The 27,846-nt window shown below is 41.0% G+C and overlaps 1 protein-coding gene across 1 annotated transcript in view; it reads right to left on the reverse strand.

The window, feature by feature from the left end:
- The window catches only part of CNTNAP5 (contactin associated protein family member 5), a 741,033-nt gene that overhangs the window by 146,542 nt on the left and 566,645 nt on the right, over positions 1 to 27,846 (reverse strand). The window contains exon 14 of the mRNA XM_010979356.3: positions 6,820 to 6,976. Coding sequence (XP_010977658.3) covers positions 6,820 to 6,976 — 157 coding nt within the window. The remainder of the gene's footprint in view (positions 1 to 6,819; positions 6,977 to 27,846) is intronic.

The raw sequence follows: 27,846 nt of genomic DNA on the forward strand, positions 1-27,846 counted from the left end.
GCTAAGCACGTGCTCTACCTCTGAGCTATACCTTCTCCATCGCCCTGAGTTCCGTCAATTTTTGTTACCCACAATTTGGCAGTTACCCAAATAATGAGACTCTATAGACAATTTAGAGTTGGTACATTTGTACAGCTGGACAGATAGTTGAGGCAATAGAAGATTCAGTTTACATCTTTGTTTTCTGTAATCATAAGAAGGACTATTTCATAGCTATGTTTTGTTTTCTAGAACTCACCAGGTCTTAAATTGCTTATTAGATATTTTCCAAATGGAGGTCAGGATGGTGGCATCATTGAATAAAAAGCACAAAACAAAACACTCCTTAAGGCTACCCTTGGTGAAGTATTAACTATTTCACTTCATCTAGAATTCTATAAGATCATGACATGATATGTTAGTTTTAAATTATCAACCCTTGGCTATAAGTTGTGCTTTCCCATTTTTTGTATTGTTTCTTGTTTTCTGGAGTGTCTGACACCCTTCAATTATCTGCTATCAGATATACTGCAAAACATTCTATCAAAAAAAAAAATACCCTGAAATCCAGTCATGGGATTGTTAATGTGAACAAGGCAGTACCAAGTTGCCTTAGAATGCATGGTTTAGGTGGAAATGTAATGAGTGAAACAGCAGAACATAATTAGCAAGTGGAGGCCATATTTGTCCAGAAAGGGAGTGGGAGGAGAAAGGCATTCAGAAGTTCATGTATGAAGAACCTACCATGTCCCAAAGCACACTCTTTCAAACACGAGCTGCTGGCCCTGATTATATCATAGATGGCTGTGGAATTCAGAGACTTGAGTAAAAATCCTGATAAATCCTTCAGCATGTCTGCATGGAATAGCTCATAAACAGATCCATGCATAAGAAAGTTTAACTAGTAGAGATTGTACAATATTATTTTTTTTTCAATAAGAGATAAAGCCTTAATGTGCCCTGAAGTGATCCTTTCTTTTCTTCAGGATTCAGAATTCCCCATCTTAGGACACTGCCAAGTATAAGGCAGCCTCATTGCACCAAGCACCAAGTCTGGGAATCTCAGGGGAAAGTTTTGACGAAATCAAAGGAGGCTTGAGAGATCAAAGAACAGCCTATGTGAGGAAACAACAATCCTTAACTCTCAGCATCGCTTCCCCAAAGGCAATTATCTCATTAAATCTCATGGGAAAGGAGTGAAGGGCCTTTCTGAAAGTCAAGATCCCGGGACTGGATTAGACACGCATTTACCAACAAGGCAAATGTATAAAAATATTGCTTTTAGAGCAATGTGATCACTTCTGACTACTCTTTGAAACCAGGAGAAAATCAATCTGCAGCAAAAAGTTTAGGTTGAACTTTGGGTAAATATTTCCAGTGAGATAATAAAATATGGGTAACAACCAGCAATAAAATAAATGTCAGTTAATCCTAGAATGACCATGGCCTAACCTGAAACAGAGAAAACCAAATCTGACTCCATACGAGATCTGTTTCTGTAGCTCCAACCCTGTGCTCTGCTTCCTGGGCTCAGTCCTGCTGGTTCTGCACCTTTTGTAAAAGGATGTTGCCTGGAGCCTGAAATAGACAGGACAGCCTATTCTCAAGGCTCTGACCTTTAAGGGTGTAACACTTTTCCATTCATAGAGAGATAAAAAGTTGCAGAACAGAGAATAAAATTTGTCCTGTTCGAGGTTTACAGGGACACCATGACCTGATCTACGTGGACAGTGGCAAGAACAAAGGATTCCAACACCAAGAAGTTTGCAACAACCAGCCACACCCTCTCCCCTTTTTAGTATAAAAGCTGCCTGAATTCTGACTTGGGGAAGATGGTTCTCCAGGACATTAGCCCCCCATCTTCTCGGTCTGCTGGCTTTCCAAATAAAGTCACTATCCCTTGGCCCACAACTCATCCCTTGAAATACTGGCCTGTTGCGCATTGAGCAGATTGAATTTGGACTCAGTAACAAACCTACCAAAAGACAAAGAGGTAAAAATGTCTCCAACAGAAGTCATTCACCCACCACTCACTCATGGCTTCAGCACCATTTATTAAATAATTTCTCTGTGCCAGAGAAGGGAAATCAAGGGTTAAAGAGTGGTCTGAAGCTCCAGGATTCCACATACTAAGAAAAAACATTCCCTAAATATCCTGCTTTAAAAAAAAAAAAAAAAGAACAATAGGTTTCCATTTTTGAATGATCAGATGGCCAGGATTTGAACCTTACAGCATTCTCTCTTCCTATGTTATGCCATATCACTTGATACCAGGGTGAAGTAGGGGCAAGAAGCAAAGAACAGGGTTATTAAAAATCACATAAAAATGCCTGCACCTACTTATGAATAAATAAAAGAATGTTCTGCCGTGAAGAAAGAGAGCTTCATCTTAGTTCTACTTGGTTGTTTGGAGGAGAAAACTCTTCATCTGGGCTACGGGCCATGGGAAGGGGAACACTCTGGATCATGTCCCTGTCCCGTCCAACTTACCCCCCTGCCAGTCTTTTTATCATTCTACCACCATCCTCTGTACCCTGACATGCACCCCTCTACCAGCCACCACCTGCACAGCCCGACACCCTCCTGTGCTGTCTCCAGGTTGTAGATGGTTTTCTCTCCTGGTCTCACCAGCCCATTGGTCTGAAGTAGGTGGATCAGAAAGCACCTGAATGGGTGGGTTTCTCGACGTTGAGTCATTGTATTGAGGGAAAGGGCCTTGGTAAACCATCATCAACCATGAGATTGCTATTCATTACAAGATTTCTCATTTCTTTGTTTTCCTTCCTGTTTAGTTCTCTGGCTGGGATGGAAAGCCCAGGAGAAGTCAGCTCCATGATACACCCCATTCAGACGTCTCCCTGGGCCTTCCCTTCACTCTGAGAAGGACCCGTGCTCTGTGGTCATTGAGTTCCTTCTTTTGCCTCCTGCCACCCACCTCCCTCTTCTGAGCTGCCTTCCTTTCTCCCCCACCCACAGCATACTCACTTTTGCCATGTACTTGGGCCTCATTGAAATATATGACAGCAAGCTATTCAGTTCCAGAGGTTTATTAAAACAGAATAAAATATCAACAATTACCAGAATCTCAGGAGATAGCTGAGGATCTCCAAGCAGCCCCAGTTTGCAAAGAAACAGTGAAGTGAGGTGATTTGAGAGGCCCTGGGAGCCGTCTCTCTGGCATCCTCACTGGCTACCATAACTCACAACGCCAACTTAGCAGCTCCTGTGATGGGGTCAGCGAGGCCACCCTAGCACCTAGCTGGGATTCCAACTCTGCCCCCTTCGTCATGTGACCTTATCCAAGCCACTGATCTTCTCAGAACCTCCATTTTCTTCTCTGGCAAAAGGAGAGAATAAAACCAACCTCAAGGGTTGTTGGAATAATGTGAGATAGTGTCTGTAAAATACTAAGAACACCTAAGTGTATGATACTTAACATTTCTAAGAGCTAATATTGTCTAGGAGTCATAATATATTAAACTGCTGTCTACTAAATGCTATACCAGCTCAGATCAGTATTCTGATTATGTTTACCAAGAGCAGAAAGTTGTGGAAGTTTCTAAGGTAAGGATGTCAGAGCTCTCTTAGAAGCATCCAGACACCAATAGCACTAAAACGGGGATCCTTGTCTGAAATGAACACTTGAAATGTATGGAAAGCCAGTCTGACCACATTATCTAAGCATCAGGCTGGAAGAATCTTAAAGAACATAATTAATTCACAGCACTTATCCCTTCTGTAGAAGGTAATAGAATTGGATAGATAAATAATGGATGCATTTCCACAAGGCTTTGCCCGGTTTCATTCTGAATGTATATTCTACATCCATAATCCCTGTGACAGACCAAGCCATCTCATGGTTATAGGATTTGACCTTCTCCCCTGCCTCTATCTCCTATAAATACCCCATGTGAAGACTGTACAAAAACCACACCAAGATGCTCATCTTTTGCGGAAGTCATGATTTTTATATTCTCTCACATTTCCCTGTGTGAACACATAGAATGATTCCACCTCCCTATGCTACACTAATTTTAGTTAACTTCTTCCAGTTTTTCAAAACTTAACTCCACTTTTCCTTCAAATCTATCCCGGCCCATGTGCACCCCAGGTCTGATCCATTTGTGCTGATATCTATAACCAAAATCATCACAATGATGCACTTATTGCTAAATAGCCAGCCTTTTCTTGTCTACTGTTCTGTGAGTTCCTTGAGGGCAGGGATGGTAACGCTCTTGACTTTCTCTGCACAGCAGACTGCCCAGAGCAGGCACTCATCAGACATGAGGTATACGAGTAAATGTCAGATGGAACAGTACATAAAGTTGCTCTATAACAAATTATTTTTCAGATTCGTTTATGACTTGTCCTAAGACAATGACACCTAGCAGAGTTCAGTCTGAATTTCAGCCCCTGCTCCCTCTTGAGAATGATAGAAGGAACTTGCTGATCTCACCTGGATTGGTAAAGTCCCTCAGAAAAGTGATCTGGGCCAGCATGGCATTTAGTAGACAGCAATTTAATATATTCCAACTCCTAGATAACATTGTCACTTGAGGTTACCTGTCATACACTGAAATGCTCTCAGTATTTCATATACTACATCTCATATGATAGATATATGAGATGCTCACCATGTTACTCCAGGACTCTTATGGGTGAAACGGGCATCTTTACCCAGGGAAGTTCAAACCATTTGTCCTGATCCTTGGTAGAATGGTTGTTGAACAAAACCTGAATCTAAAATTAAATGGTGATGTCCTGATCAAGGTTGCTTGCCACAGAGGGTTGGACTTGATAAGGGTTTTTTTTCCCCTCTGGCTTTAAAGGAAATGGAAAAGATTATGAAATATGCAACAACCGGTGTTGACAAAGGCATGATGGCATCAGAGTTGAGGCAAAGTTTCTCTGAGCCCGGCCGAGATGATGATGTGTCAAGTCAACATGAAGGGCTCAAAGGTTAGTGAGGGACTGAGTAGGTCCGAGGAGGGAAAGACTGGAATCTGAGTTGGAGAGACGATCAGTGGAAAGTTCTGGAGAAGAAAGTGCAGACTCACATCAACGCGAAGTTGGTCTATTTCCACTTCTAAGTGATGTGACATCATTACGCAGCACCAGCCCTCAGTGTTCAGTAAATTAAGCCCAGCCCTGGACCTTTGTTCCCTCAGAAGGGAAGGCAGTGTTCAGTGTGGAAAGGGTTCTGCCCAAGGAAATGAAAGAGTGAGCGAAGATCCAAAATTCAGCCCAAAAGCAAGTGAGAGTTGAAAGTACTTGGGAGAAACACGCCCCCTCCTCAGTCACTCTTTGTATGTTACCTCCCATATCAACCTCTCTGATTAAACACAACGAAATGAAGATGTTTCCATTGAAGTCTATAAATCTATAAATGTCTAATGTCATGCGGAGTGAAGAAAAATTGAAGAATCAAAACAAAATGAGTGAGTCTAAGCTGTTGGTTGCAGAGGGTTGTGAATATGTTGTCATGGCAACACAACCTTTTAACCTTGCCCACCTCTCTCAAGCTTGGAGATCACCCCTCCTCCTCAAAGATGGTCTAAGTTCATCTATTCAGCTAGCTGCCATCAATGTCTACTGTACACAGAGTTGGGCTTGAGGGGTAGAATATTAAGAGAGACACAGTTTACAAACAGAACGCAAGTTATTTTCGATCTGCAGACCTCCTAGGATGCTGTGATAGAAGTCACTGCAGGGTAGAGAAGGGGCCAAGAGAACGGAGAAGTCCATTCAACTTCATCTGATTTTACCCACGTGAAGAGTGCGAGGTGGGGAGGCGGTACCCAGGACAGGTGTCTGGGGCCCAGCATCCCTACGGCACCCTGGAACGGTGGTCCATCCAGCATGACCTTGATGGAGCCACACGTTTGTTCTCTTCCTCACTGAACTGCGATTTGGACTTGAACTAAAATTTCATTTGAAACCATCCCCCCGTCATCAATTTAAACAGCAGAGGAAAAGCACGTGACAGAAATTTCAGCTGGGTTGAGAGAAGCGTGACATGGGAATCGTTAACTGTGCTTGAGTGTGATGGAGCGAGCACAGGTACAAAGCCAGAACCAGAGAACGTCTTAAATTCAGCCAAGACAAAAGCTGGCTGGGAAACGTCCTGCGCATATGCTCACGATCGACACAGCGAAAAGCAAGCCGCTGACCTGCAGGGCAGAGGAAAGCGGCTGTTACGGACATGTGAGCGAAACGCTAAACTTTATCGACCAGAGTAACTCAGTGTGGGGCAGTCAGAGAGACTCTGGTCTCAGCTATACCTGACTTCACATTTTGGATCTGCCACTCAGTCGACGTGTGTGACCTGGAGAAAATACTTAACTTCTCTGTAATCTTCATTCCTCACCCTTAAGATGCGAAAGTGAGAAGATTATGAAGAATCAATAAGCTGTTATGAGGACTAAATAGATGCTCAATAAGCATACATTTTCTTTGCTCTATTTTTATTGGCAACACTAGGGCAGGCTGGTGACTGGATCCTCAGTGGGTCAATGTGGGAATGAGGAAACTGTATAGTGACACCTCCCTGCCTCCCACACTCTGTCCCCAGACCCACAGCCTACCCAGTATAAAATCCCGACTAAATCCCAAAGCTAATGTTGCCATATTCTTTTGTTTAAAGTGAAAGTTTCAGAATATAAGGAGGTGACGACGTGGCAACAGGGTTTGTGTTAGGAGGGTCAGTCCTGGCCCTGAAAGTACTAGAAATGGCGATTTTCAAGGTCGAGCACAATCACAATTGTTCAGGGGCCCAAGTTCATACTGCATTGGGACATCTGATGCCCCACTTAGTACAGAGAGACCACGGCGCCCCCTTACCATTCATCCTTGTCGGCGTCACAATTGCAGAAGTGTCTAACGTCCAGGCAGGTCTCGTCCAGGCCGCACGCACACTGCTGGACCCCAGGGGGGACGCCGCCCCAGTAGGGGTGCCTCTCACCGGATCGCCCGATCCACCAGGTCAGTGGGGTTCCATCTGAAAGACAAGATACTTCACGAGTCAGAGTGGAGCAGCCTGGAGAGGGCACCGAGGGTGTCCCAGGAACCAACGTGAAAATGTTTTGAAGAATCTCTATGTCTGTGAGTCAGTTTCTGTTTTTTAAAAAATGCCAGAAACGAATACAACATTGTAAATAGACTATACTTCAATTTAAATTTTTTTTAAAAAATTAAAATATACGTATGCTCTTATGAGCAACACTACCACAAAAAATATTTCTATAGTAGAATATTGGTTAATCACAATGTTCAGACTCAGGGTCACACGGTCAAATGCTAACCAAATCAAGCAGGCATCACAATTGGGAACACAGGACTAGATTTTAGACCAACAAAACTGAATACATAGATACAAAATTAATTTTCTTTTAAAACCACCAAAGGAATAACAACACCATGATGGCCAAGATGAGCCTGACCTTAGTCCTCAGTTTCTAGCAGGGGAAAGGTGCAGAGAGGTGGACACTAAGGTGAAGGGGAGAGAGATGGCTCAGAAGAGGGGCAGCCCTGTCCCCTTGATTTCAGTCATGACAAAGATTAGCCCCAAGGTTACCATAGCGTTTGAATTGTTTTAAAGAGAAGTCATACGTTTCAAGTTCAAAGATCTGGACAAAAAATTTATTATGAAGGTCACTCACTATTGCATGAGCCAAAGACATCCTTCTAAGTGTCATATTTAACCCATACAAAGCCAGGATGCCACCTCTAATTTCTGGGTTTTGTAGTTAACGGAAAACTATTTTTGAATTTTTTCTTTGTCATCTTTTTTTTTTTTTCCTTTGCTAAGTTTAGTGTGGTAAAAACCTGTTGAAGTTTTTCTTTTATGATTGGGACTCTTTCAGTAGATAAAAATATTATCCAGAAGATGATACTATATCCAAAACAGCAAGTGTAGACAGAGATGGAGGGGTTATACACCATTAGGCTGAATGGGGTTAGGTCTAGGTTCCTTTGGAAACCACTGTATTGTTTCTGTTGGGCACACAACAGGCACTTAATATGTGTTTATTTAAAAATCAATGAAAGAAATCGTTCTTGAGAGCCATTTGTTATGATTTATCATTTTGAAGTGGAAAAGTAACATTTGTCTGAGGATGCTCCTAGGTGGAAATTGGGCTCAGTCAAGACATGATTTCGCATGATATCAAACATATCATGATTTACAAACATATCATTTACAATTTACTCTGTGTAGACAAATAGCAATAACTTTCTCTGAATTGCTGTTGCTGCTAATGTCCTTATGGGAGTCACTGAGGCAAGGAGGAAGAGAATGGCAATCTCAAGAGTTCAAGAACCTGTAGGTCATGAGAAGAAGGTAAAAAGATACCATGAAAAGCAGAAGTATCTTAGGAGTGTGAGTCAGGGGACAGCCAGCCTCAGGGGCTAGTTTCAGCCCCAAATACCTCCCTTCACTCGATCTAAAATGTTTCAAGTCTTTTTATTATCTTTTTTTTTTTTTTTTTACTTTTTTATTGAAATATAGTTGATTTGCAATGTTCTGCTAGCTTCTGGTATACAGCATGGTCATTCAGTGATACACACAAGTGTGTATATTCCTTTTCATATGCTTTTTCATTATAGGCTATTACAAGGTATTGAATACAGTTCCCTGCGCTGTACAGCAGGACCTTGTTGTTTATCTATTCTGTACATAGTAGTTTGTAGTCTAGTTAGAGGTGTTTGTTAACCAGCGTCTTCTTTTAAGGAATAATCCTAAATGGTGTCAATCCACTTGACCTTGTTTTGAACAGCTGAAGAGCACTGGGCGCTAGCTCAAATGAACTGCTTTCTTTCTAACTCCCAACTTCAATAACCCATCCTCACGTCCCTAGAGGGCTGGTGGGTTTATTTAGAGCATCAGACACTTTCAGGACTGGGTCAGCTTAGATCAGTCACGCCAGGGTGTGAGTCCAGGTGACACAAGGGTGAAGCTTTGCATCTTTGAGTACGCTTGCTGATGCTGGCTTTGGGCCCAGCAGTGGGAAGACGTCTCTCCACATCTCCCTCCTCCTGGTCCTGCCCAGACCTCTTCTCCCTATGGCATCATTAGGAAGCCACTGTTTGAAACAATGAGATTTCTGCACATACTACAGGTATTTTATTTCACTGACTGTAGTTGAGCATTTTGAGCTTAAAAAAACGAGAGAGGAGAAAGGAGCCACCGAATTTGTAAGGACGAACTGTCACGGGTGATTGTACTAAATGTTTCATGGCATGATCAAAACACAGATCATCCAAACACTGGTTCAGGAAAGAGTCTGGAAACCAATGAAAGAATTTTATATACTCATTCTTTCTAAATAGGATATAATTTCTAAAGGAACGTCTGGTCAGAAGGAAAAACAACCTTACCCATATCATAAAATAATGGTAGACATTCATCACAGTCAAGCTCTGTCTCACAGCTTGCTGGTCAGGATGATTCAATCAGGACAATCATCTAATAGTGGGATTAAGAGCGAGTCAGTGACATTAGGAATTAATTTTATAATGTTGTTCAACATTCTCTTCTCCTTGCCTATTTAATTGAAGCGAGCCCCAAAAGGCGGGTGGTGGTGCAGACAAGATGAATGATGTCACCTCTCAAAGCACATGATGAGTGACTTTGATGAGGTCACTTAAACCTATCCTGGACAAAGCTCCCTAGAAGGTACCACAGGGCCCTCTGCAGCAGGGCAAAGACACAACGGAGAACCCCAGTGATTCTATTTGCAATGTTTTGGATTTTTGATTTAATAATAATTTCCATTCTGATGGCATTTTATTGGACGAGCTGTAAGGAAGAGTCCTAGGAAGCTTGTTCAAAGTCACACAGTAATTGAAGGCCAGCCTGGACTCAAGGTTCCAGGTCCCTGAACCCCACACCACATGGTTCGTATCTTGAACACCCCCTTCCCAAAGGCTCACAGACCTTTTGCCTTTTAAAAGTGCAAAAAGACACAGAGATAAGGTAAGAAAACTTGAAGGTAAAAATGACCAGCTAGAGAAAAATGACCATTATTATAAATTTGCAGGAAATGATCATAGTAAATGAAGTCTGTGATGTGGGACTAAGATCGTTAGTTTGTGCAGAACTTCTCTGATGTGACAAACTCGAAAGCAGTAGTTTTTAGCTGTCGGGTGACACGAGGGAGGAGAATTCCTGTATCCACATCAAATAAGCCTTCCTTGTGTTGAGCCCCCGAGATGGGATGATTCCTATTTATAGCTTAACCTGGACTGATTAATATAGTAAACAGTAACGCATGAGAGGAGAGGGGGGTAGAGCTCAGTGGTAGACCATGTGCTTAGCATGCATGAGGTCCTGGGTTCAATCCCCGGTACCTCCATTAAATAAATAAACAAGTAACCTACTTACCTCCCTTCCCCACCCCACCCCCAAAAAGAAAATAAGTAAAATTTAAAATAATGAGAAAGAAATTAAGAAAACTAAAATACCTAATCTACACACAGTCAGGGAAATAGAGAATTACAGTAAATCTCTGTACTAAAAGGTCGTGTGTCTATACTAGTAATGCTAATTAAAAAACAAACAGACAAACAAAAACACCCAGCAGTGTGGATTGAGCATTTAAAATATTCCAGGCAGTTCTTTGCACTTTTTTATATTCTAGTTCACTCAATCTCCACAACGACCTTATGAGGCAAATACTTTTATCTCCTTTTGCAGATGAGGAAACAAGGGGTTTAGGCAGAAGACACATTGCTCGCCCAAGGTAACTGACTCAGCTGGTAAATTGCAGACCCTGGCCAAAGCCACAGTGATCTCTTGTAGGTGATAGCAAGAGACTCAAAAGGAAAATCCTTGCCTCCACGATTGTTCTGTCGATTGAAACAAAAATCACACAACGTGAGAGTTGTGGGTTAAGTTTCATTTGGGGCAAAATGAGGACTATAGCCCAGGAGACAGCATCCCAGATAGCTCTGAGAAACTCTTCCAAAGAGGCAGGGGGAGCTCAGTATGACACATGATTTCAGTGAAGGGGGCATGAAGTCAAGCACACGTTTAGATAGAGGCTGCTGCTAGTCACGAGGAGCAGATGTCACCATTAATGATTTTAGTGCTTTTCTGCATATGAGGAGATGTGAGACTTGAGCTCCTAAAATCTTCTCTTGAAAATATCTGACTATCTGAAGGCCTGTTCAGCAGTTTTCCCAGAGCACACAGTGCCTCATTCCTGATCTCCACCCTGAACTCCTTTCAGGGAGTGCTGGAGGTCAGCGGCTGCAGCGGCTCATGACTTAATCCAAGCAGCATTAGATGGCAAGTGCCAGCGTGATCGAAACCTTGTCGAGGCAGGTGACAAGTGCCAATTTTTAGTCAGCAGTTCCAGCCCCTAAAAGTTATTCTTAGAGCAGGAAATAGGGACTTTTAAGTTTATATCAGATGATTTAGCTCTGATTAACATCATCTGGTATTAGCTCCTTACAAGGATAAACCAAAACATCTTATGATGGCTCTGAAGACCTCATGGATCTGGTTCCTGACTTCTCAGCTGTATTTCCTTCCATGATCCAGTCCCGTCCACCTGCACTGATGGTCCACAGGCCCACACACGTGCTCTTCCAGGTCTGCTGCTTCTGCCCAAATCCACCCTCTCCTGGGTTTTCCCAGGGGCCGACTGTGCTGTATCATGGGATCCTGGAATTCAACTCACCTCCTCCCCATGGACCTTACCTACAGTACTCCAAAGTCACCCCATTATTTCCTTAGGCATACTTACTATACCTGAAATCTGACTTTTGTCTCTTTTTGTTGTTCATTTAGTATGTGCCTCATACATCACCCCTCATCAGAATTAGAGCCAGGGCTTCTGAGTTCCCACTCATGACTGCATCCCCAGCATGTAGAATAATCCTGGTCTGTGCTAAGAGCTAAATACTGACTTGTTGAATAAACAAATGACTAAACGCCAAGAAAAAAAACATCAACATAGAAAGATTTGCCAAAAATGACATTCCGGATTTGCAGACACACACACTACTATGTATAAAATAGATAAACAAGGTCCTGATGGAGAGCACAGGGAGCTGTATTCAACACCTTGTAACAGCCTATAATGGAAAAGAAAATGAAGAACATATATGTGTATGTACATATAACTGACCCACTGTGGGGTACACCAGAAATTGATGCAAACTGTAAACTGACTATACGTCAGTGAAAAATAATGTAAATTAATTAAAAATTTTAAAATCACACACACACACAAATAGGTGACCAACAAAGTCCTCAGAACTATATTCAATATCTTGTAATAACCTATAATGAAAATAATATAAAAAGAAATATATATACAAATATGTATATAACTTAATCACTATGCTGTATGCCAGAAATTAACATCATAAACCAACTATATTTCAATTAAAAAGCAAAAACAAAACTTATTACAGGAGTGTATATGATCGTGCTGCCTTTAGTCTTTACATGGGTATATTCACCTTTTGTATTTTAGGCCATCACTGAAGACATTAAACATCTTTTTTTTGGTCATTGTAGTGGTAGACCCAGAGAATGACACCTATCAAAGCTTTGACTAAGTGCTTACTATAAACATGGCATAGAATGAGATCATCACACAGGAAGGTGTCCACACACCAGCTCATTTGTGTTTTTAACACAATGATATAAAGCATCTACAATGGACAAGACACTTGCCTGGCAAGAGTATAAAAATACAAAACAAATGTCAGCCTTGCCGACAGGACCCTCACAGTGTAGCAAATGAGAAGAACACGTTAAACATTATCTTTAATGCAAGTTAGAATTAAGTAAATTTGAAGTAGAATTTTAAAGAACACGTCGAATGTCAAGAGGGAAAAACAAGCTAATGTTTAGTGAAGCGCACAATTCTAGAGAAAACCCCAAAGTCATTTCTATTTTGAATACACTTGCCATTTCTGTTTTCCAGCCAGGGAAATGAGGCTGGATTTCCATACCATTAGCATTCAAAACAAGGTTTGCACAACTTATGTCATTCAACTCTCCCTCCCAACAGCTCCGTGAAGATTTTCATTTTTATTTCACAGACAAATGGAAGCTAGGAAAAGACGAGTAAATTTCTCAAGATGACACAGATAAATAAACTTGTGTTTAGATCTTATGGGTCCAAACCCCAACAACGGTTTTGTGATCTCATATGAAACATAATTTTACGATGGGAATAAAAGGGTGTCACAGGTCTTCACTGAAGTTGATCTTAGGTCAAAATTATAAATATGAATCACAGAATTATTTTATTGGTATAAAGCTGCAGGGCTTTATTGAGTGTACATCCCCGACTCTCTTGGGAATATTTCAAACTGTTTTGTCTCCCCAACTACGTCAGTCTATTTATTGATTTATCTATCACACAATGATTCAAACAGTAAAATTCCTGCAAAAATAAATGTTGTAATGATTACCATTGTTTCTAAGAAGACCAGTTTCCCTAAACTCCTAAAACTTTGCTTAACAGCTACGTAAGGGACTGAGCAACTGGAACTTCTGTCTAGAAATCTTAGATCAGTGATACGCAGCATAGTTTTCTGTCTGACTTTAATCACAACGATCTGGTGTGCTGGTAAGAACACCGAGTCACGGGGTCCTTTCCCAGACACTCAGGGAGTGGGGCCCCGAATTCTCCACTTCTACCGAACTCATCAAGTGCTGCTGGAATTTTACACCCTAAAATTCTAGAATCGCTGGTTAGAAGGTTGGAACCTTATTCAAAACGTTCAAACAGCACCCTTGTATTCTGGAAAAATTCTTGTTTAATGACACTACAGATTGCTAAGTACTAATAAGCTTCGTTTTAGGTTTAATTCCATCATTAAAATGCCCGAATTAGGTTTTATTAGTCCCAGCTAAAGACAGATATAAGAGGAGAGAAACAACATACATAACAGAAATTAAGTTTCACTTGTCACTGAGAAAATGGTCCCTGAAGTCCACATGAGCTCATTTCTTCTATTTTGTCTTGGTCTATTGCAAACCTAGTCAGTGTGCATTTGATGACGCTAATTGTCTCACGAATTACTGTGTAAGCAATTCTCCCTAGAAGCTTCCCCAGTCATTCTTCCTTCTCTAGCTCCCAGCCCCACCCTACTTCGGCTCATTTTTTTTGCAGCAAACTCTGTTCCTTACTTTAGAAAGATGAGGGAGGTTCCAGGTCAAGTTCTTTTAATTTTCTTCCACTCAGACTCAAAAGAAAAAAAAAAAAAGTGGCCACCTCCCACTTCCAGTGTCCAAGGGCCCTCCCGCCCTCACGTTACATTTGTTTGGGTGGAAAGAAGATGAATTTGCTCCTCTACCCGCTCCCTCCCTCTCTCCGTCTCCCCAGCAGTCTGTCCACCGCCCCTCCACTTAGCTGTGCCTACCCGAATCCCTCCCTTCGTGGGGCCTGGCCCTTAAAGATACGAGATATGTTTCCTTTGTCCTTCTTCCTAAATATTCTATCTGTTACTTACAGACAAATGTCTACAAAAACTAGACTTCCCCAGCCCTGCATTCTTTCCTGAGTTGCTAGGTGCACATGAGGGTTCCATCAGTATTTTCCAATATGTCCTCACAAAGCGTGAAGAATATTTATGTGTTACTTGTTCTCCCATGTGTATATAGATGAAATATATGCACAGAGGTACTCACACATACATGTGCTCCAATAGCTCCTTGTCGGGGGAGAAGAGGTTCTTGCCTCGCACAGGAAAGAATTCAAGAGTGAGGCACGGTAGAGTGAAAGCAAGTTTATTAAGAAAGACACACACTCCACAGATAGAGCGAGGTCTGTCTCACTCAGAAGGGAAAACAGCTTAAGAGATACATGCTGCATAGGAAGAATGTGGGCCATCTCAGAAAGGTGAGAGAGAGAGAGACCAAGAGGTACGTGGTACTTAATTTAAAGTAGAAGTAGACACAGACTCCATAGACAGAGTGAGGGCCATCTCAGAAGGCAAGAGAGAGAGCGACCAGGAGGTGCGGGGTTGTTAGGTTTTATGGGCTAGATAATTTCATGTGCTAATGAGTAAGAGGATTATTCCAACTATTTTGGTGAAGGGGTGAGGATTTCCAGGAATTGGGTCACCACCCACTTTTTGGCCTTTTAAATTCAGCCTGGGAACTGTCATGGTGCCTGTGGGTGCGCCATGAAGCTCAAGGTCCACTGAAAATCCAATCTTCCGCCATCTTGGTTCTAGCCAGTTGGTCCTGTCCTCAATGGCTGTGCCACTCCTTCCGTGGTGGTGCCCTGCGCCTTCTCCTCCCACTTCATCCTGACCTTCTACTAAATAAATCAATGACAGTGTGTTAAAGTGAGAAAGGAGTGAATGCTGAATGGCTAAACAAAATGCCCTTGCGATCGTTCGTGTTGAAAGACCGCCTCTAGGTCTCTGTTACCATTTACCAAGACAACCAACCCACTGTGGTTTAGAGCGTGGGTCTTTCAAGCATATTGTAAATTCCTTCTGATGATGGCATATTTTGTGGGATTTTTGTGTGAAAAACATGTAAAGCGTCAGCATTTCCTATCATTTAATCTATGGGGACCGATTTCATGTAAATTGCAGAAAGTTAGAAACACACACACTTCTCCATGCTCTTGGTAGCCTGAATGTTCTGTTTAATTTCTTCTTTCCTCCTCTTGTTTCTTTTTTCTTTCTTTCTTTCTCTTCTTCTTTTTCATTCCCTCTCTCCTCTCTTTCCCTTTTTCTCTTCCTTCTTCTTCCCTCCATCCCTTTTTTGGATGCCCCTCCAACAATAACTTTTAATGTCCTCTCTTTTAAGCACATAAACACATTTCACAGATGCAAGAAGAATTGATCACAATTCTATCTACAATATTCTATCACTGATGGTTAATAGACATTACTTGGTCACATTAAAAAAAAAAAAAAAGGAAAAGGAAAGAGCTAGCAGGAAACCTTTATGTAAATATCTCCACCAGTCAAGCTTTCCTTCAAATTATAATCAGTGAGCAAATCCATCAAAGAGAGCACCAGAAAGACAAAGTGAGCTTGCTTTCCATGGTGCTAATGAACAAACAGAAGCCCCAACTCATTGACTTCTGTACTTGAAACATGATTGATGGCTGCAAGTCTCATATGCATTAGAGGCCTGAACAAAGCAGAGGCAGAGAGCTGATGGAGCCCACAGATCACACGCATTAGGAAATGCTGCAAACAGTGCGAGTCAGCGGTGCAAGAATGGGCCCAAAGCAGCTCGTCTGATGAATAAAATATGAACAACGCTGCAATTAAACAGACCAGAGAGAAGTGGCCAGAGGACCGTCAGCATAATGACAATAATAAAAACAGGATTTCATGCCTGTATCTCCTATTTCACATCCCTAAATCCGAATAATATTTATGAACCACTCTCCTGTTTATGGTTATTTGCAGGGGACATAACAAAAAACAAAGCAAGGCCATGAGTTTCCTGCCTTCAAGGATTTTTTTTTTTCTTCCACGAGAGCCCACAAAGGTCATTTAATTATTCTGGAAGATATTCTACCATCAGAAAATATATGAAAGTGATAATTCTGGTTTCTGAGCAGGAATATGCCATTTAAAAGAGTACTTCACATTTTTTAAAAAACGAGATAAAATGACCAGCTGAAAACACTCATTGACCATGTGGGTCCATATGAAGTAATTTTCTAAATACAAAAGTGAAAAAATATTGGCTAGTGTTTACTCAGGACTCACAAGGTACCTGTTGCTCTGTTTCCACATCATAAAAAGTGGAAAGTGAGAAATGAGATTACAAGAGGTTGGCAGTAATCTACCCAAGGGCACGGATGATTTGTAATCATTAAACACCCAGCATATACTAGGCAGTCAGTAATTCTTTAAACAAAATTGAATACATATACATATATATATATTGTACATGTTTGTAGACATATATGTCTGTACACACACATATGTGCAAAACATAAAGAACTCTCCTATTTAAAAAGTATGGTGGCATAAACACTCAGTGCTAATTCCAGTACAATCCCCCCAAAGGAATCATTGTACCCAAGATCTGAGACAGGACCATTATTGAGAAATCTGTAGCTATCTTGCTCACAGCCAGGAGCACATTGTATCAGATAACATGACGCAGGAGTTTCATCCTCCAAGAGTCATTTTGCTGCGACCGTGAGGCCAAGCAAAGTGACTGGAACAGAACATGATACACTGCATCCAGGGCTCGACCCAGCGCTGGCAAACCTTCCTCGTCTCCTGTCAGGAGACACCATTAACAAAGGCCGCCTTCTGGGATCTCAGTCAATTGTTACAAGTCAATTAGGGGGCCCTGCAGTTGGCAGAGACTGCTAGTGCATCACTGGTTGCTCTTAGAAGTCTGGAATCAAACTAGAGACGAGCGTAGTACCAAAGGTGGGCAGGGGGACTCTTCTAAGGGCTAACAGTTTTTCCACGACAATGGAATCCAAGCAAGACCTAAGATCTAGGACTCATTTCTGGTTGTATGGAATATTGCCCCAAACAGAGGGTAAGATTGTATCCTAAGCATCTACGATTATTCTGGAATTGTGAATAACAGCTATCATATTTCATCGTATTAGTTGCTATATGTGCCATTGTTTTATGTACCACTTGGAAAGAAATGCTACCAGCAGTTCAGCTAAAATACACCATTAATTGTAAGACTCATTCCAATTTCAGAGATATTAAAAATGTAAAAAGAATGGTGGCTTTGATTACGTTTACATATACGGTCAAGCTTCCCATGACTCATTTCATCTGCAAACTAATCTCCTTTTTTCTCTAGTCAGGAAAGTTGTCTCAAATTTAGTTTTTGTTTGTTGTCCACATAATGAGGATAAAGGGTGTCTCCAAAAGGAGACAATAACAGAAAATCCATCAGGCAACTAATAGTTTTCTTCTGAACAAGTAACCGCTGTTTACCTTAAATTAGACATTTAATGCAAATATTTCATAAACGTATTTCAATGCTAGAGTTCTCAAATAAGAGATGGGTATACATGTGGTGATTTCAAAAGAGGGCTTGGAAATTCTCTGGCGTTCCCCTTCCCTTACATCTAGGTGGGCTTGTGACTGCCTCAGCCAATAAAGCAGGACAGAAGTGACACAGGTGACTTGGCAGACACGGGCCTGAAAGGTCACGTCCAGGAGTTGCTGGTCAGTGATTTCATGAGACGCTTGCTGATTGCATTCTGTGAGCCTGAAATGCACTCACCCTGTCTGAATGCAGAAATGAGGTGCCCACGCCGGAGTCTAAGGGTGCATTTTTATTTGGATAAATACCAGGATAACAGAAAATAGCTCATCTTACAAATTGGATTATGGATTATCATTTAGTTTAGTTCAAGAATTAGATTATTTAGAAAAAAATCAGATTATAAAGAACCATTCAACCATCTTTCTGGGAGTAATCAGCTTCCCAAAAATATCATTCAGAAGATTCAAAAGGACTTGGAATCATATTAACGTTTGTAATCTGATATTTCTAGTCCTCAAATTTTACTAAAAATGTTACTTATTCCATTTTTTCTTTGATCGAGTCAGCTCTAGGTAGGTACTTACTTTTTTTAAAACTTTTGTGATAAAAAATAAATATATTATTTATTCTGTATTCTGAAGATAATTTTAAGTACCTCAAGGGAAAGAACAATATTATTTATATCTATTCATTTCTTTGACTTCAGATGGTTTTCAAAAAAACAGATACATAAATCCATAATAAAATATGGATTACAATTGTCTTAATGAGAACAGAAATGAAATTATGGAAATGAGTTACTTTTCATTCTACTTTGGCAGGAAGAGAGAAAAAGAAGTTACCATTCATTATATGTTTCTTAATCACAGAAAGAAGAACTCCAATCCTCAAGGAAGGTAAAAGTTTTTTGAACACTGAATTTTGAAAAAGCTTTCATAGGAGATCCTTTAACAGATGACACTAAGGAATCCCCTGGGAAGTGTCCTCACGAGCCTGCTCACCACAGAGGGATGCACTGAATTTCACATGGAAGAATTTCTTGAAGGACTTTGAGTAAAGGGATTTCTTGGAGGTCCTGTGGAGAAAAGCTAAGGAACTACTGTTGATGCATCAATGTATCACCATTAAGGACTAGCCTTCAAATTACTGGCTTGATCTAAAGAGTGAAGTTAAGGAACAGGTGGGACTGCGTGGCCTTGCGAGGACCCTCTCATCCCCTGATGCTACTCTTGTGAGCTGGGCTTTGTGTGAGGACTTGATAGAAGACTCTCTGAGAATGCTCTCTCTGATGATGTCGCTTTGAATCAGGCCCGGATGCTTTAGACAACGGATGAGATACTGAAAGCACCATCCATCCAGCCAGGAAAGGGAGGGAGGGAGGAAGGTGGACCCTTCTCCTGAATTCCCACACCCTGCATCCCCACGCACATGACTGTTCAGGTCATCTGAGCAGAGCAGGCTCTCAAAAAAACATCATTAACTGATGATGACCTGTGTCATTGTTGTTAGCTCTTTGTAACTAGAATTGGCTGGATTGTGACCCCCAACGTCAGACATTCAAGTGCCAGCTCCAAATACCTGAGAACATCTTCACAGTTGGAGACAAGGTCTTTAAAGAGGTGATGAAGTCAGTATGAGGCTGTTAGGGTTGGACCCCAATGAATCCAGTGTGACTGGTGTCCTTGTGAGGTCTCTTTCTGTGAAGAGACACAGGGGATGTGCATCCACAGAAGAAAGACCATGTGGGGACATGGCAGGAAGGTGGACACCTGCAGGCCAAGGGGAGAGGCCTCAGGATGGAAAGCCAACTTTGCCAGCACCTCCATCTTGGACTCTGAGAACTGTGAGATAATAGATTTCTGGTTGATTTTGTTTTGTTTTAACTGAAATATAGTTGATTTAGAATGTTGTATTAGTTTCTGGTATACAGCATATGATTCAGTTATTCATATATATATGTGTGTGTGTATATATATATATGTGTATGTATGTATGTGTGTGTGTGTGTATATATATATATATATTCTCTTTTTCATATTCTTTTCCATTATAGGGTATTACAAGATATTGAATGTAGTTCCCTGTGCTGTACAGTGGGACCTTGTTGTGAATATCTAATAAATTTCTGTTCTGAAGCCACCCAATCTGTGGTGTTTGGACAAAGCAGTCCCAGCAAACAAAATGAGTACTATTTAGGATTCCCCCTGATTTTTGAGAGTTTTGAATTTTAAATTCTCTTCATGATCTTAATGTTAAAGTTTCTCAGTTGAGAATTAAGTAATTCTTAATTATCAAGGGAGATGATGGTATCCAAGAAAGGACATAGGGCAAAACAAATTCAGTTTGTCAGTTTTGTTCCGAAAAGCTGCTAACTTCAATGTCGTCTGTGATGTTTGCTTTGACGTTTGCTTGGTTTCTCTGTCTGTTTCCAGCGCCTTTCATTTGATAAACCTTTCAGATAAACCAAGTGGGCACAGGTCCGTCTGGCAGTTCTGAGCACCGAGATCTGCCCTCCACCCAGAGGAAGAGAAAGTTGAGCAGTGCAAAGTAGTGTTGAAATACACTTTTTTCTTCTGTCTTTTGAGTAGCATTTGTCTTCATTTGTCTTCAGAGAAATGTAGCATTCTATTTTGTAGCTAAAGAGGGTATAGCCACAAAGATGATATATTGTGTCAATTCTGGGGGAAAAGTACCATGAATATATTTTGCTATAACAAACTGATTGAAAGTTGACCTTTTAATTTCTGAATATTGTGGTGTTTTGTGTTTTTAAAACTCCCAGCAAGGCTCGTTCAGGGAAAAGGAAGTCCCTGCTCTATCTTTTCTCTCCCCATGTCCTGTCTCTACAAAATGGAGCTCTAAAAGCAGCAGAGTCATCTGAAAATGCACAACAAATTTGAAAAATGGATCTTCTGAGTCATTTTAAAATTGGGGATTGAGAAAAACAAAGCAAAACAAAAACAAACAAACAAAACACTAAAAACATTGTTCTGCAAAATACCATCAGCTGCTAAGTTATTCCTGGTTTCCTCTCGACTCATCGGAACACAACAGGGATTGGGAAGAACAGCCAGATGTGATCTCAGCTTCCACTGGAGAGTTGGGAACACATGTTTTCAGAAAATATTCAAAGAAGGAAACTGCTTGGTTTTTCAACAGCTTGAGTGACAATATTTAACATTTAGTTAAAGTAGCTTCAGACACACACTGGAAAGACAACTAATAAATCAGTCAACAGGAGATATCCAGGAAGCACACAGTGCCTTCTCACAGATGGAGGAATGGTGCCCAGTTCTGGGGACTGGTCTCCAGGTGTGGGGTCAACATGAGAACGAAGCGACATTGAGATTGTGGAGGGACAGGTGTAACACTCAGATAATCCACATCCACTCTTGAGCTCAAAGCCTCACCCCCACCTCGTCCCCACTCTCAGTGTGGCCACCCATGATTCATTCATTCATCCTGGAGGGACTCGTACTTGTCTTAAGACTTCTCCTTTCCTTCTTTCCTCAAAGAAATCATCTGTGTTTCAGCAAAGAAACTAGTCTCCCACCAGAATTCTGATTACTGGGCCTTGGCTTCAAAGACCAATCTTATTGTTTTTCTTGTGAAAATCTCATAAGGTCTCCTACACTCTTGGCAGAAATGTCAATTAAGACAAACCTTCAAGGTGGGGAGGGTATAGCTCAGTGGCAGAGCAAATGCCTAGCATGCACGAGGCCCTGGGTTCAATCCCCAATACCTCCATTAAAAAAAAAAAAAAAAGGAAAAACTTTCTAGAGGAACAGTGACTATTTAAAGTTTTACCATAAAAAGCTGCTTATAAAGATCTTTAAAAAAATTTCTTGGTTAAGAGTATTCACCCTGGTATTATTCAGAGTGGAAAAAAAAAAGGATATACTATTTAAGTTCCCTCAAAAGAAGAATGATTAAATAAATTGTCACACAATCACACGAGGAACTATTATGCAGCCACGGAAAATCACCTCATATAAGAACTTTTCCAAATTTCTAATGTGGGTTGCAATTAGGAAAGAAAATTGAAAGTAAATGTCATTTAAAAATCCCTTTTTAATAATCGGATATCAGAAGAATTGATATTCCCACCATTTCCAGTCCCAGGAGAAGTTTTCGACCTGGTCGGATCACTGTTTATGTGTGCTTGCAGATTGTGCATGTTCATAGACAGGAACTTTGATTTCATTCATTCACCAAACACTTCTCTGTGTCAAGCACAGTATTACAAATCTTTGCGTCTCCCACGGTGCGTGCACGTCACAGGAGACGATGAGGAATTCGACACTTCTTAAATATGCCTTATTCACTAGAAATTGTAGGTGGTGATTTAGAGCTGTCATTCTATTTAAATCCTTTTAATAGTCTATGGAAGGAGTTTCATTTTACACGTTTTATAGCTGGAGAGACTGAGACTCAGGGAAGTGAAACAATCTTCCCAGGATGTAAAGAGAAGAACCCACATTTAAACCTGGACTTCTCAGAATCTATCTATGCTGCTATCCAGGACAGGGATGTCTCCCCTTCTTTTGGGGGACACGCAGTAATCTGTGCTCAGCAAAGTCGCTGGTGACTTTTCATGAGTCCCCGTCACTCCTTTACATCACGGATCTCATATCACTTGTTTCCAGGGTCTAGAAAATTCACAGTCTGGTCCCAAGGAAACAGAGTATGAGCACACATCACATCCAGTAGGATTACGTTCAGCCCATGTAATCACCAACACTGTTCCAGCAACAGCAACATATTTAAAGATGATGATTGGAATATTTTTGTTTGCTTGTTTCCCAATAAATGGGCAGCTTGAGCTCTTTTCTCTCCCCCCTGCCCCAACACATGATGAAACAGTTGGGAAATGCCACAAAACAGAAACAGAAAAAAACAAAACAAACAAACAAACAAAAAAACAATGTCAAGAAAATTCATCGATGGGAGCTTCCACTGAAAATGAGTGTGTTGGATGGATTTTTTATACTTTTTCTGGGTATAAAGGTGGGTTTGTTAAGTGAAAGTGGAAAGGAATATCTTTCTCTATTGCCAGACTCAGGTAGGACATAGGAGGAGCTTAATGAATAATAACAATTTATCTTTGTATTTTCATAGTTTTTCTATTTTAAGGTTTTTATGTTCCACATCTTGTTTGGTCAGAATGCGGCAGGATTGGAAATGTGCACATTCAGGTGAGATCAGCTGGTCCTCGAATTTAGTTGTTACAAAGATGTGGAACAAGTATGACAGGCTTTAATAACATCATGTGATTGGTGTGGTCGTGAACATGTAGCTGAACCCACACCCAAGCTGTAACATTTTTTTTCCCAAGTGGGCAAGAGATTTGGAACTTTGGGTATCCCAAGACATAAAAAAAATCTAACTTTTTCTGTGGGCTATCCTCCTCTTACTTACTCCGGTAAAGTTTGTATGAGCATATTCATATCTGGATGCATCCGTCAAAAAATCATGAATTTAAACAGGAACGAATCAACTAGTTCTGTTGAAGGTGAGAGTTCCTTGAGAAAGCACCACCCTCATCGCCCTTAAGTTTCAGATCATTGAAATCAGCATGGCTTCCATCATTGGTGCCGTATTTCCCAATACTCTGCGAAGGCTGGCATCTAGGTAGGTGCTTCCACAGAATCATACATAGTTGTTTTTCAATTATTTAAATTGCAGAGTCTAGGGTTTTAAGTCCCACTGACTGAATCAGAATTTCTGGGGATAAGGCCAAGAAATAAGCATTTAGCACCTCCCCAGATGCACATCAGTGTTGGGGGGGATCCTGTCCCACACCAGTGCTTGATTTTCCCATCACCTGTTTTATTATCTCTTTAAACCAATGTTTACTGATTGCCTCTGGGCAGGTGGTACTGTTCTGCCCACTAATGTGCGGCAGTCAACACCACAAGTATCCCCTCAATGTTAAAAAGCTACAAGTTTCAGAATTCCATTCTGAAATAGATGCCTTTCGTAGAGTAGAGATAATGCCAATCCAGCCGCACGCAGCCTCTCAGCCTCATTCTGGCAAACACAGCACACGGTCCCCTCCTCTATCCCCTCTGAATCACCATCACGCTGCAAATCAAACTGGATTCTCACCGTTTTAACTTTCCACCCTCCTCTGGAAATGACATCATTTGCTATCGTGGTTAAAGGAGACAGTGCTCCTGATTAAAATAATTATGCAGTGGGAGCTTGGCCAAATGAAAATAAAGTGTGGGGGATGATCATCTAGAGATTTAGCATCGTGCTGAACAGAAGAAGCACCCAGGGGATGAAGGCAGCGGGTGATTATGAGTAACGGGAAAGAATTAGGCGAAGAGACACTTACACTGAATACCGCGGAAGTTTCGCCAGACCAGCCCTATTTTCAAGCAGGATGATTTCCCAGGAGATGAATATTTATCCACAGGTTGTTGGAGGTTGCACAGAGACCAACAGCCTAATTTTATTTCGTCTCATCCTAACTAGGTTCTATGCCAGAAAAATCTATCAGCTAATCAATAGCTGTTTAATCTTCATTTAGTAGTTACCTATTTCAAAGAAACTGTGTATATATTTGTATTTACCGTTCACCAAGGCCACCCTGATATCCACCACCGGAGCAGGTGTTTGATTGCCAATGAGGGATGGAAGAAGTATAGAGAAATACATGATTTTTTCATTTCTCCTAAGTTTACAATCTAATGTAATTTAAAAAAACTGATAAGATGACAGTCTGTGAAAGATACTTAAGAGTTTTCAGGAATCACATAAGTGATAGCTTTCACTAACACTGCTCCTGCTACCTCTAATTTGTCCAGCAATTCCAGAGAGGGAGATATTCCACAAGTGAATTTTCCAAATGAGAGATGTGAATTTTTTTTACATGTGATTAGGAAAAAAAAAAAAAAACCAAAAACTACTGTAATATTTTCATGGCAATTTTAAACTGTCCTGGACTTTCTTTAGTAGAAGACGGCTCAAAATATTCCGGGTCATTGTTGCGAGCAAGAACTGTATGTACCAGGATTCGCTTAAGTATTTAGAGCGATTTTAATCTTTTTCACTTTTTAAATCATTTTCCTTTTGCCAGCGGTTGTGTAGGGGGGCTTGGCAGGAATATGAGAATTGAAAAATAAAGAAATGTCTATGGGGAAGAGAAAAGGAGAGAGTAAACAGAAGAGTGCAGATGAGTTTTTTCTCAATGCAATCTTCAAAAATTAAATGAGAGAGGAACTAAATCAAAGTACACCCGAGCTTGAAACTGTAACTGCTCACAGGGCTTTCATAAACATACATCTCAGAAGAGTTGTTTTAAGACGAGTTATAAACTTGTATTTTTATAGGTTCTGGTATGTTTCAATAGGAGGTCATGTTGGGAAGTCAGTTTGAGAAGGGGTTTGTTGTCATCTTAGCATCCACCTTTCTTTATTAGAGAAGGCAACAGAGACTTTCCGCCATCTGCATTCTCCCTCTTTGTATAGCAATGGAATTTTTCAGGGAGTAGAGTCACTGGAGTAAAGACTGTATTTCCAGTGCTTCTTGGCAGCAAGGAAAAGCCATGTGACTACGTTCTGGTTGGAGGTATCTGAGGAGGAATGGTGCTGTTCTTTAAAGGAACAACCACCCTGTCCCTAGCTGCTTCTGTATCACAGCTTCAGTGGGAACTTGGTACTGAGAGCCAGGATCATGCAGAGAAGGTCAGGTTCTCGGGGCTGGCAGAGCAGTGAGAAAGAGGAAGTTTGAATGGAAATAAATTTGGATCATTATGTGAGCGACATAAATGGATCTGTGCGAGACGTGGTTCTTGTCACTGTTGTTTCAGGACTCACATGTGTTTCTAAGGAGTAGGTTCCCAGTGTGAGGAGAACCATGCCCCGTGTCTTCCTTCCTTCAGTCTCCTCTGAGTCAGCCCAATGCCTGATGCACAGTAGGTGCTTAAATATTTGAAACGTGCCAGATGGCCTCCTCCTCAGTGAAATACCCACTAAGAGCAGCTACCATGTGCATCTGATCAAATACTGAACAGAGGCTGCATTTCTAGGGCCAAAAATGAGAACCTTTTTTTTCCTCCTGATTACAATTTCCTATCGTCTTCTTGTTTCTTTACCCCTTTGATGACATTTTATTTTCTAATCTATCTTAAAAGTTAATAACCAAAATGTGCTGGAGTTATGTCTAAAGGGTCAATGGGGAATTTTTTACGAGTCAAGAACATGCCTTTTGTGAATCTTTACAGATCAGAGGTTTTTCCAGATCATCTCTGGATTTGGAGATATATGTATCTGAGGGTCATTAAACTCAGAATGGAAATGATGTCAGGAAGAAAACCGAGAGACGGTGACATAATCTTGAAAAAGAAGAGCCCAGGGACTGGTCAGAGAGAGAGAGAATAATTGCAGAGTCGAGGGTGTATGAGAGAACATGGTTAGATCTGGAAATTATACTTAGTCAATTGGAGCACAGAGTACAAGGAGAGGAGTTTTTCTGAATGAAGGTGGAGAGAGCGGGAGATAGGGAGCCAGACAGTGATGGCCCTGACAGAGCGACTGATATTTCCCCGAAAGCTTATAGAGAGGCATTGAAAGATGTGTGTATCAGGGGAGATAAACGACCAGATTGTATTTTAGAAAGGACACTCAGGCAGTAGTACAAAAGCTGCTTTGAGAAGGAGGTGAGAAGGAACAAAATTGGAAATAAAACATGCTATTTGAATGTCATCAAGGTAGGAATAGAGCAGATATTCTTGGTAGCCAACCCAGCAACTCTCCTTCCCACAGACCCCTAATAAGACCTATATTTGGTAGAACGTAAACGAATAAAGAGCAGAACCCGGGATTAGGCAGTTTGGATATGAATCCTGGTAGCTATGTCGTCTTGTTCAAAACCTTTAACTTCCTAAGCTTTGGTTTTCACTTCTGTAAACTGGAGATGATCATGTCTACCAAATATGGTTGTTGTGAGGGTTAAATAAGGTAACTACAAGCAAATGCTCGGAACAGCATCTGGACTGCTTCAGTTTAGCGTCCTTATTGCTATTGTTGCTGTTCTTATTTGGCTCACATATCCCCCCTGCATGAGCCTCAGAGGAGGTGGGTCCCAGAAGAAAAAGTACTATTGTAACTGATCTAAACTGATCAATGTAATTCAATTTCTTTTTTAGTAATTGTTTTCAACAGAGGTGTGTTATACAATTCTGGCCAATTAGATGTAAAAGGATACCAGATCAGGGACGAAATATGAGTTGCAAGGAAGACCTTCTCTCTGTCAAGATGGTGAAACTTCTATGTTCATCTGGGGATCCTGAGGGTGAGGCTTGTAGAAAACATTGAAATACTGAAAGAAACTTATCTGTGGTGAGATGCTGAGTTAAACAATCCTAGAACTGTCCAGATATAAAACTTTTTGTAAATAAGATCATTCATCTCTTTATTGTGTAAACCATTTTGCACTGGTTTCTGTTACTTGTGGCCACAGCGTCTTGACTGTTTGAATTCATACAAAATAAGAAGATCTGGAATGATAGCAGATAGAGAAGGGGGAAGGAGGTGATTTTGAGAACATTAAGAATGCAGGATATAATAAAGGACCCAGCAATCATTGTTGAAGGCAAGGAGACAGGGAGAGTGTCTGTTGGTGCCACCCAGATGACTCATAGGAGAAAGGTTACTTGTGATGCTAAAGTTCACGAGCTCAAAGGACTTGGGAAGGGAAGAGGGGGGATCCTGTAGGAGACTGGGGAGCAGTAATGGAAAGGAGACCAGTAGAGCACACTTTCTGGAGACCAAGAGCAGGACTTTCAAAGAAATCAGAACGGACTCCAATGCCACAGAAAATTCAGCTCCGATAAGAACTAGGAAACATTTGTTCTATTTAACAATGACTTGGTCCCAAATTTCCCTGAA

This window comes from Camelus dromedarius, chromosome 4 (genome assembly GCF_036321535.1).
Source record: "Camelus dromedarius isolate mCamDro1 chromosome 4, mCamDro1.pat, whole genome shotgun sequence".
Lineage (NCBI taxonomy): Eukaryota > Metazoa > Chordata > Mammalia > Artiodactyla > Camelidae > Camelus > Camelus dromedarius.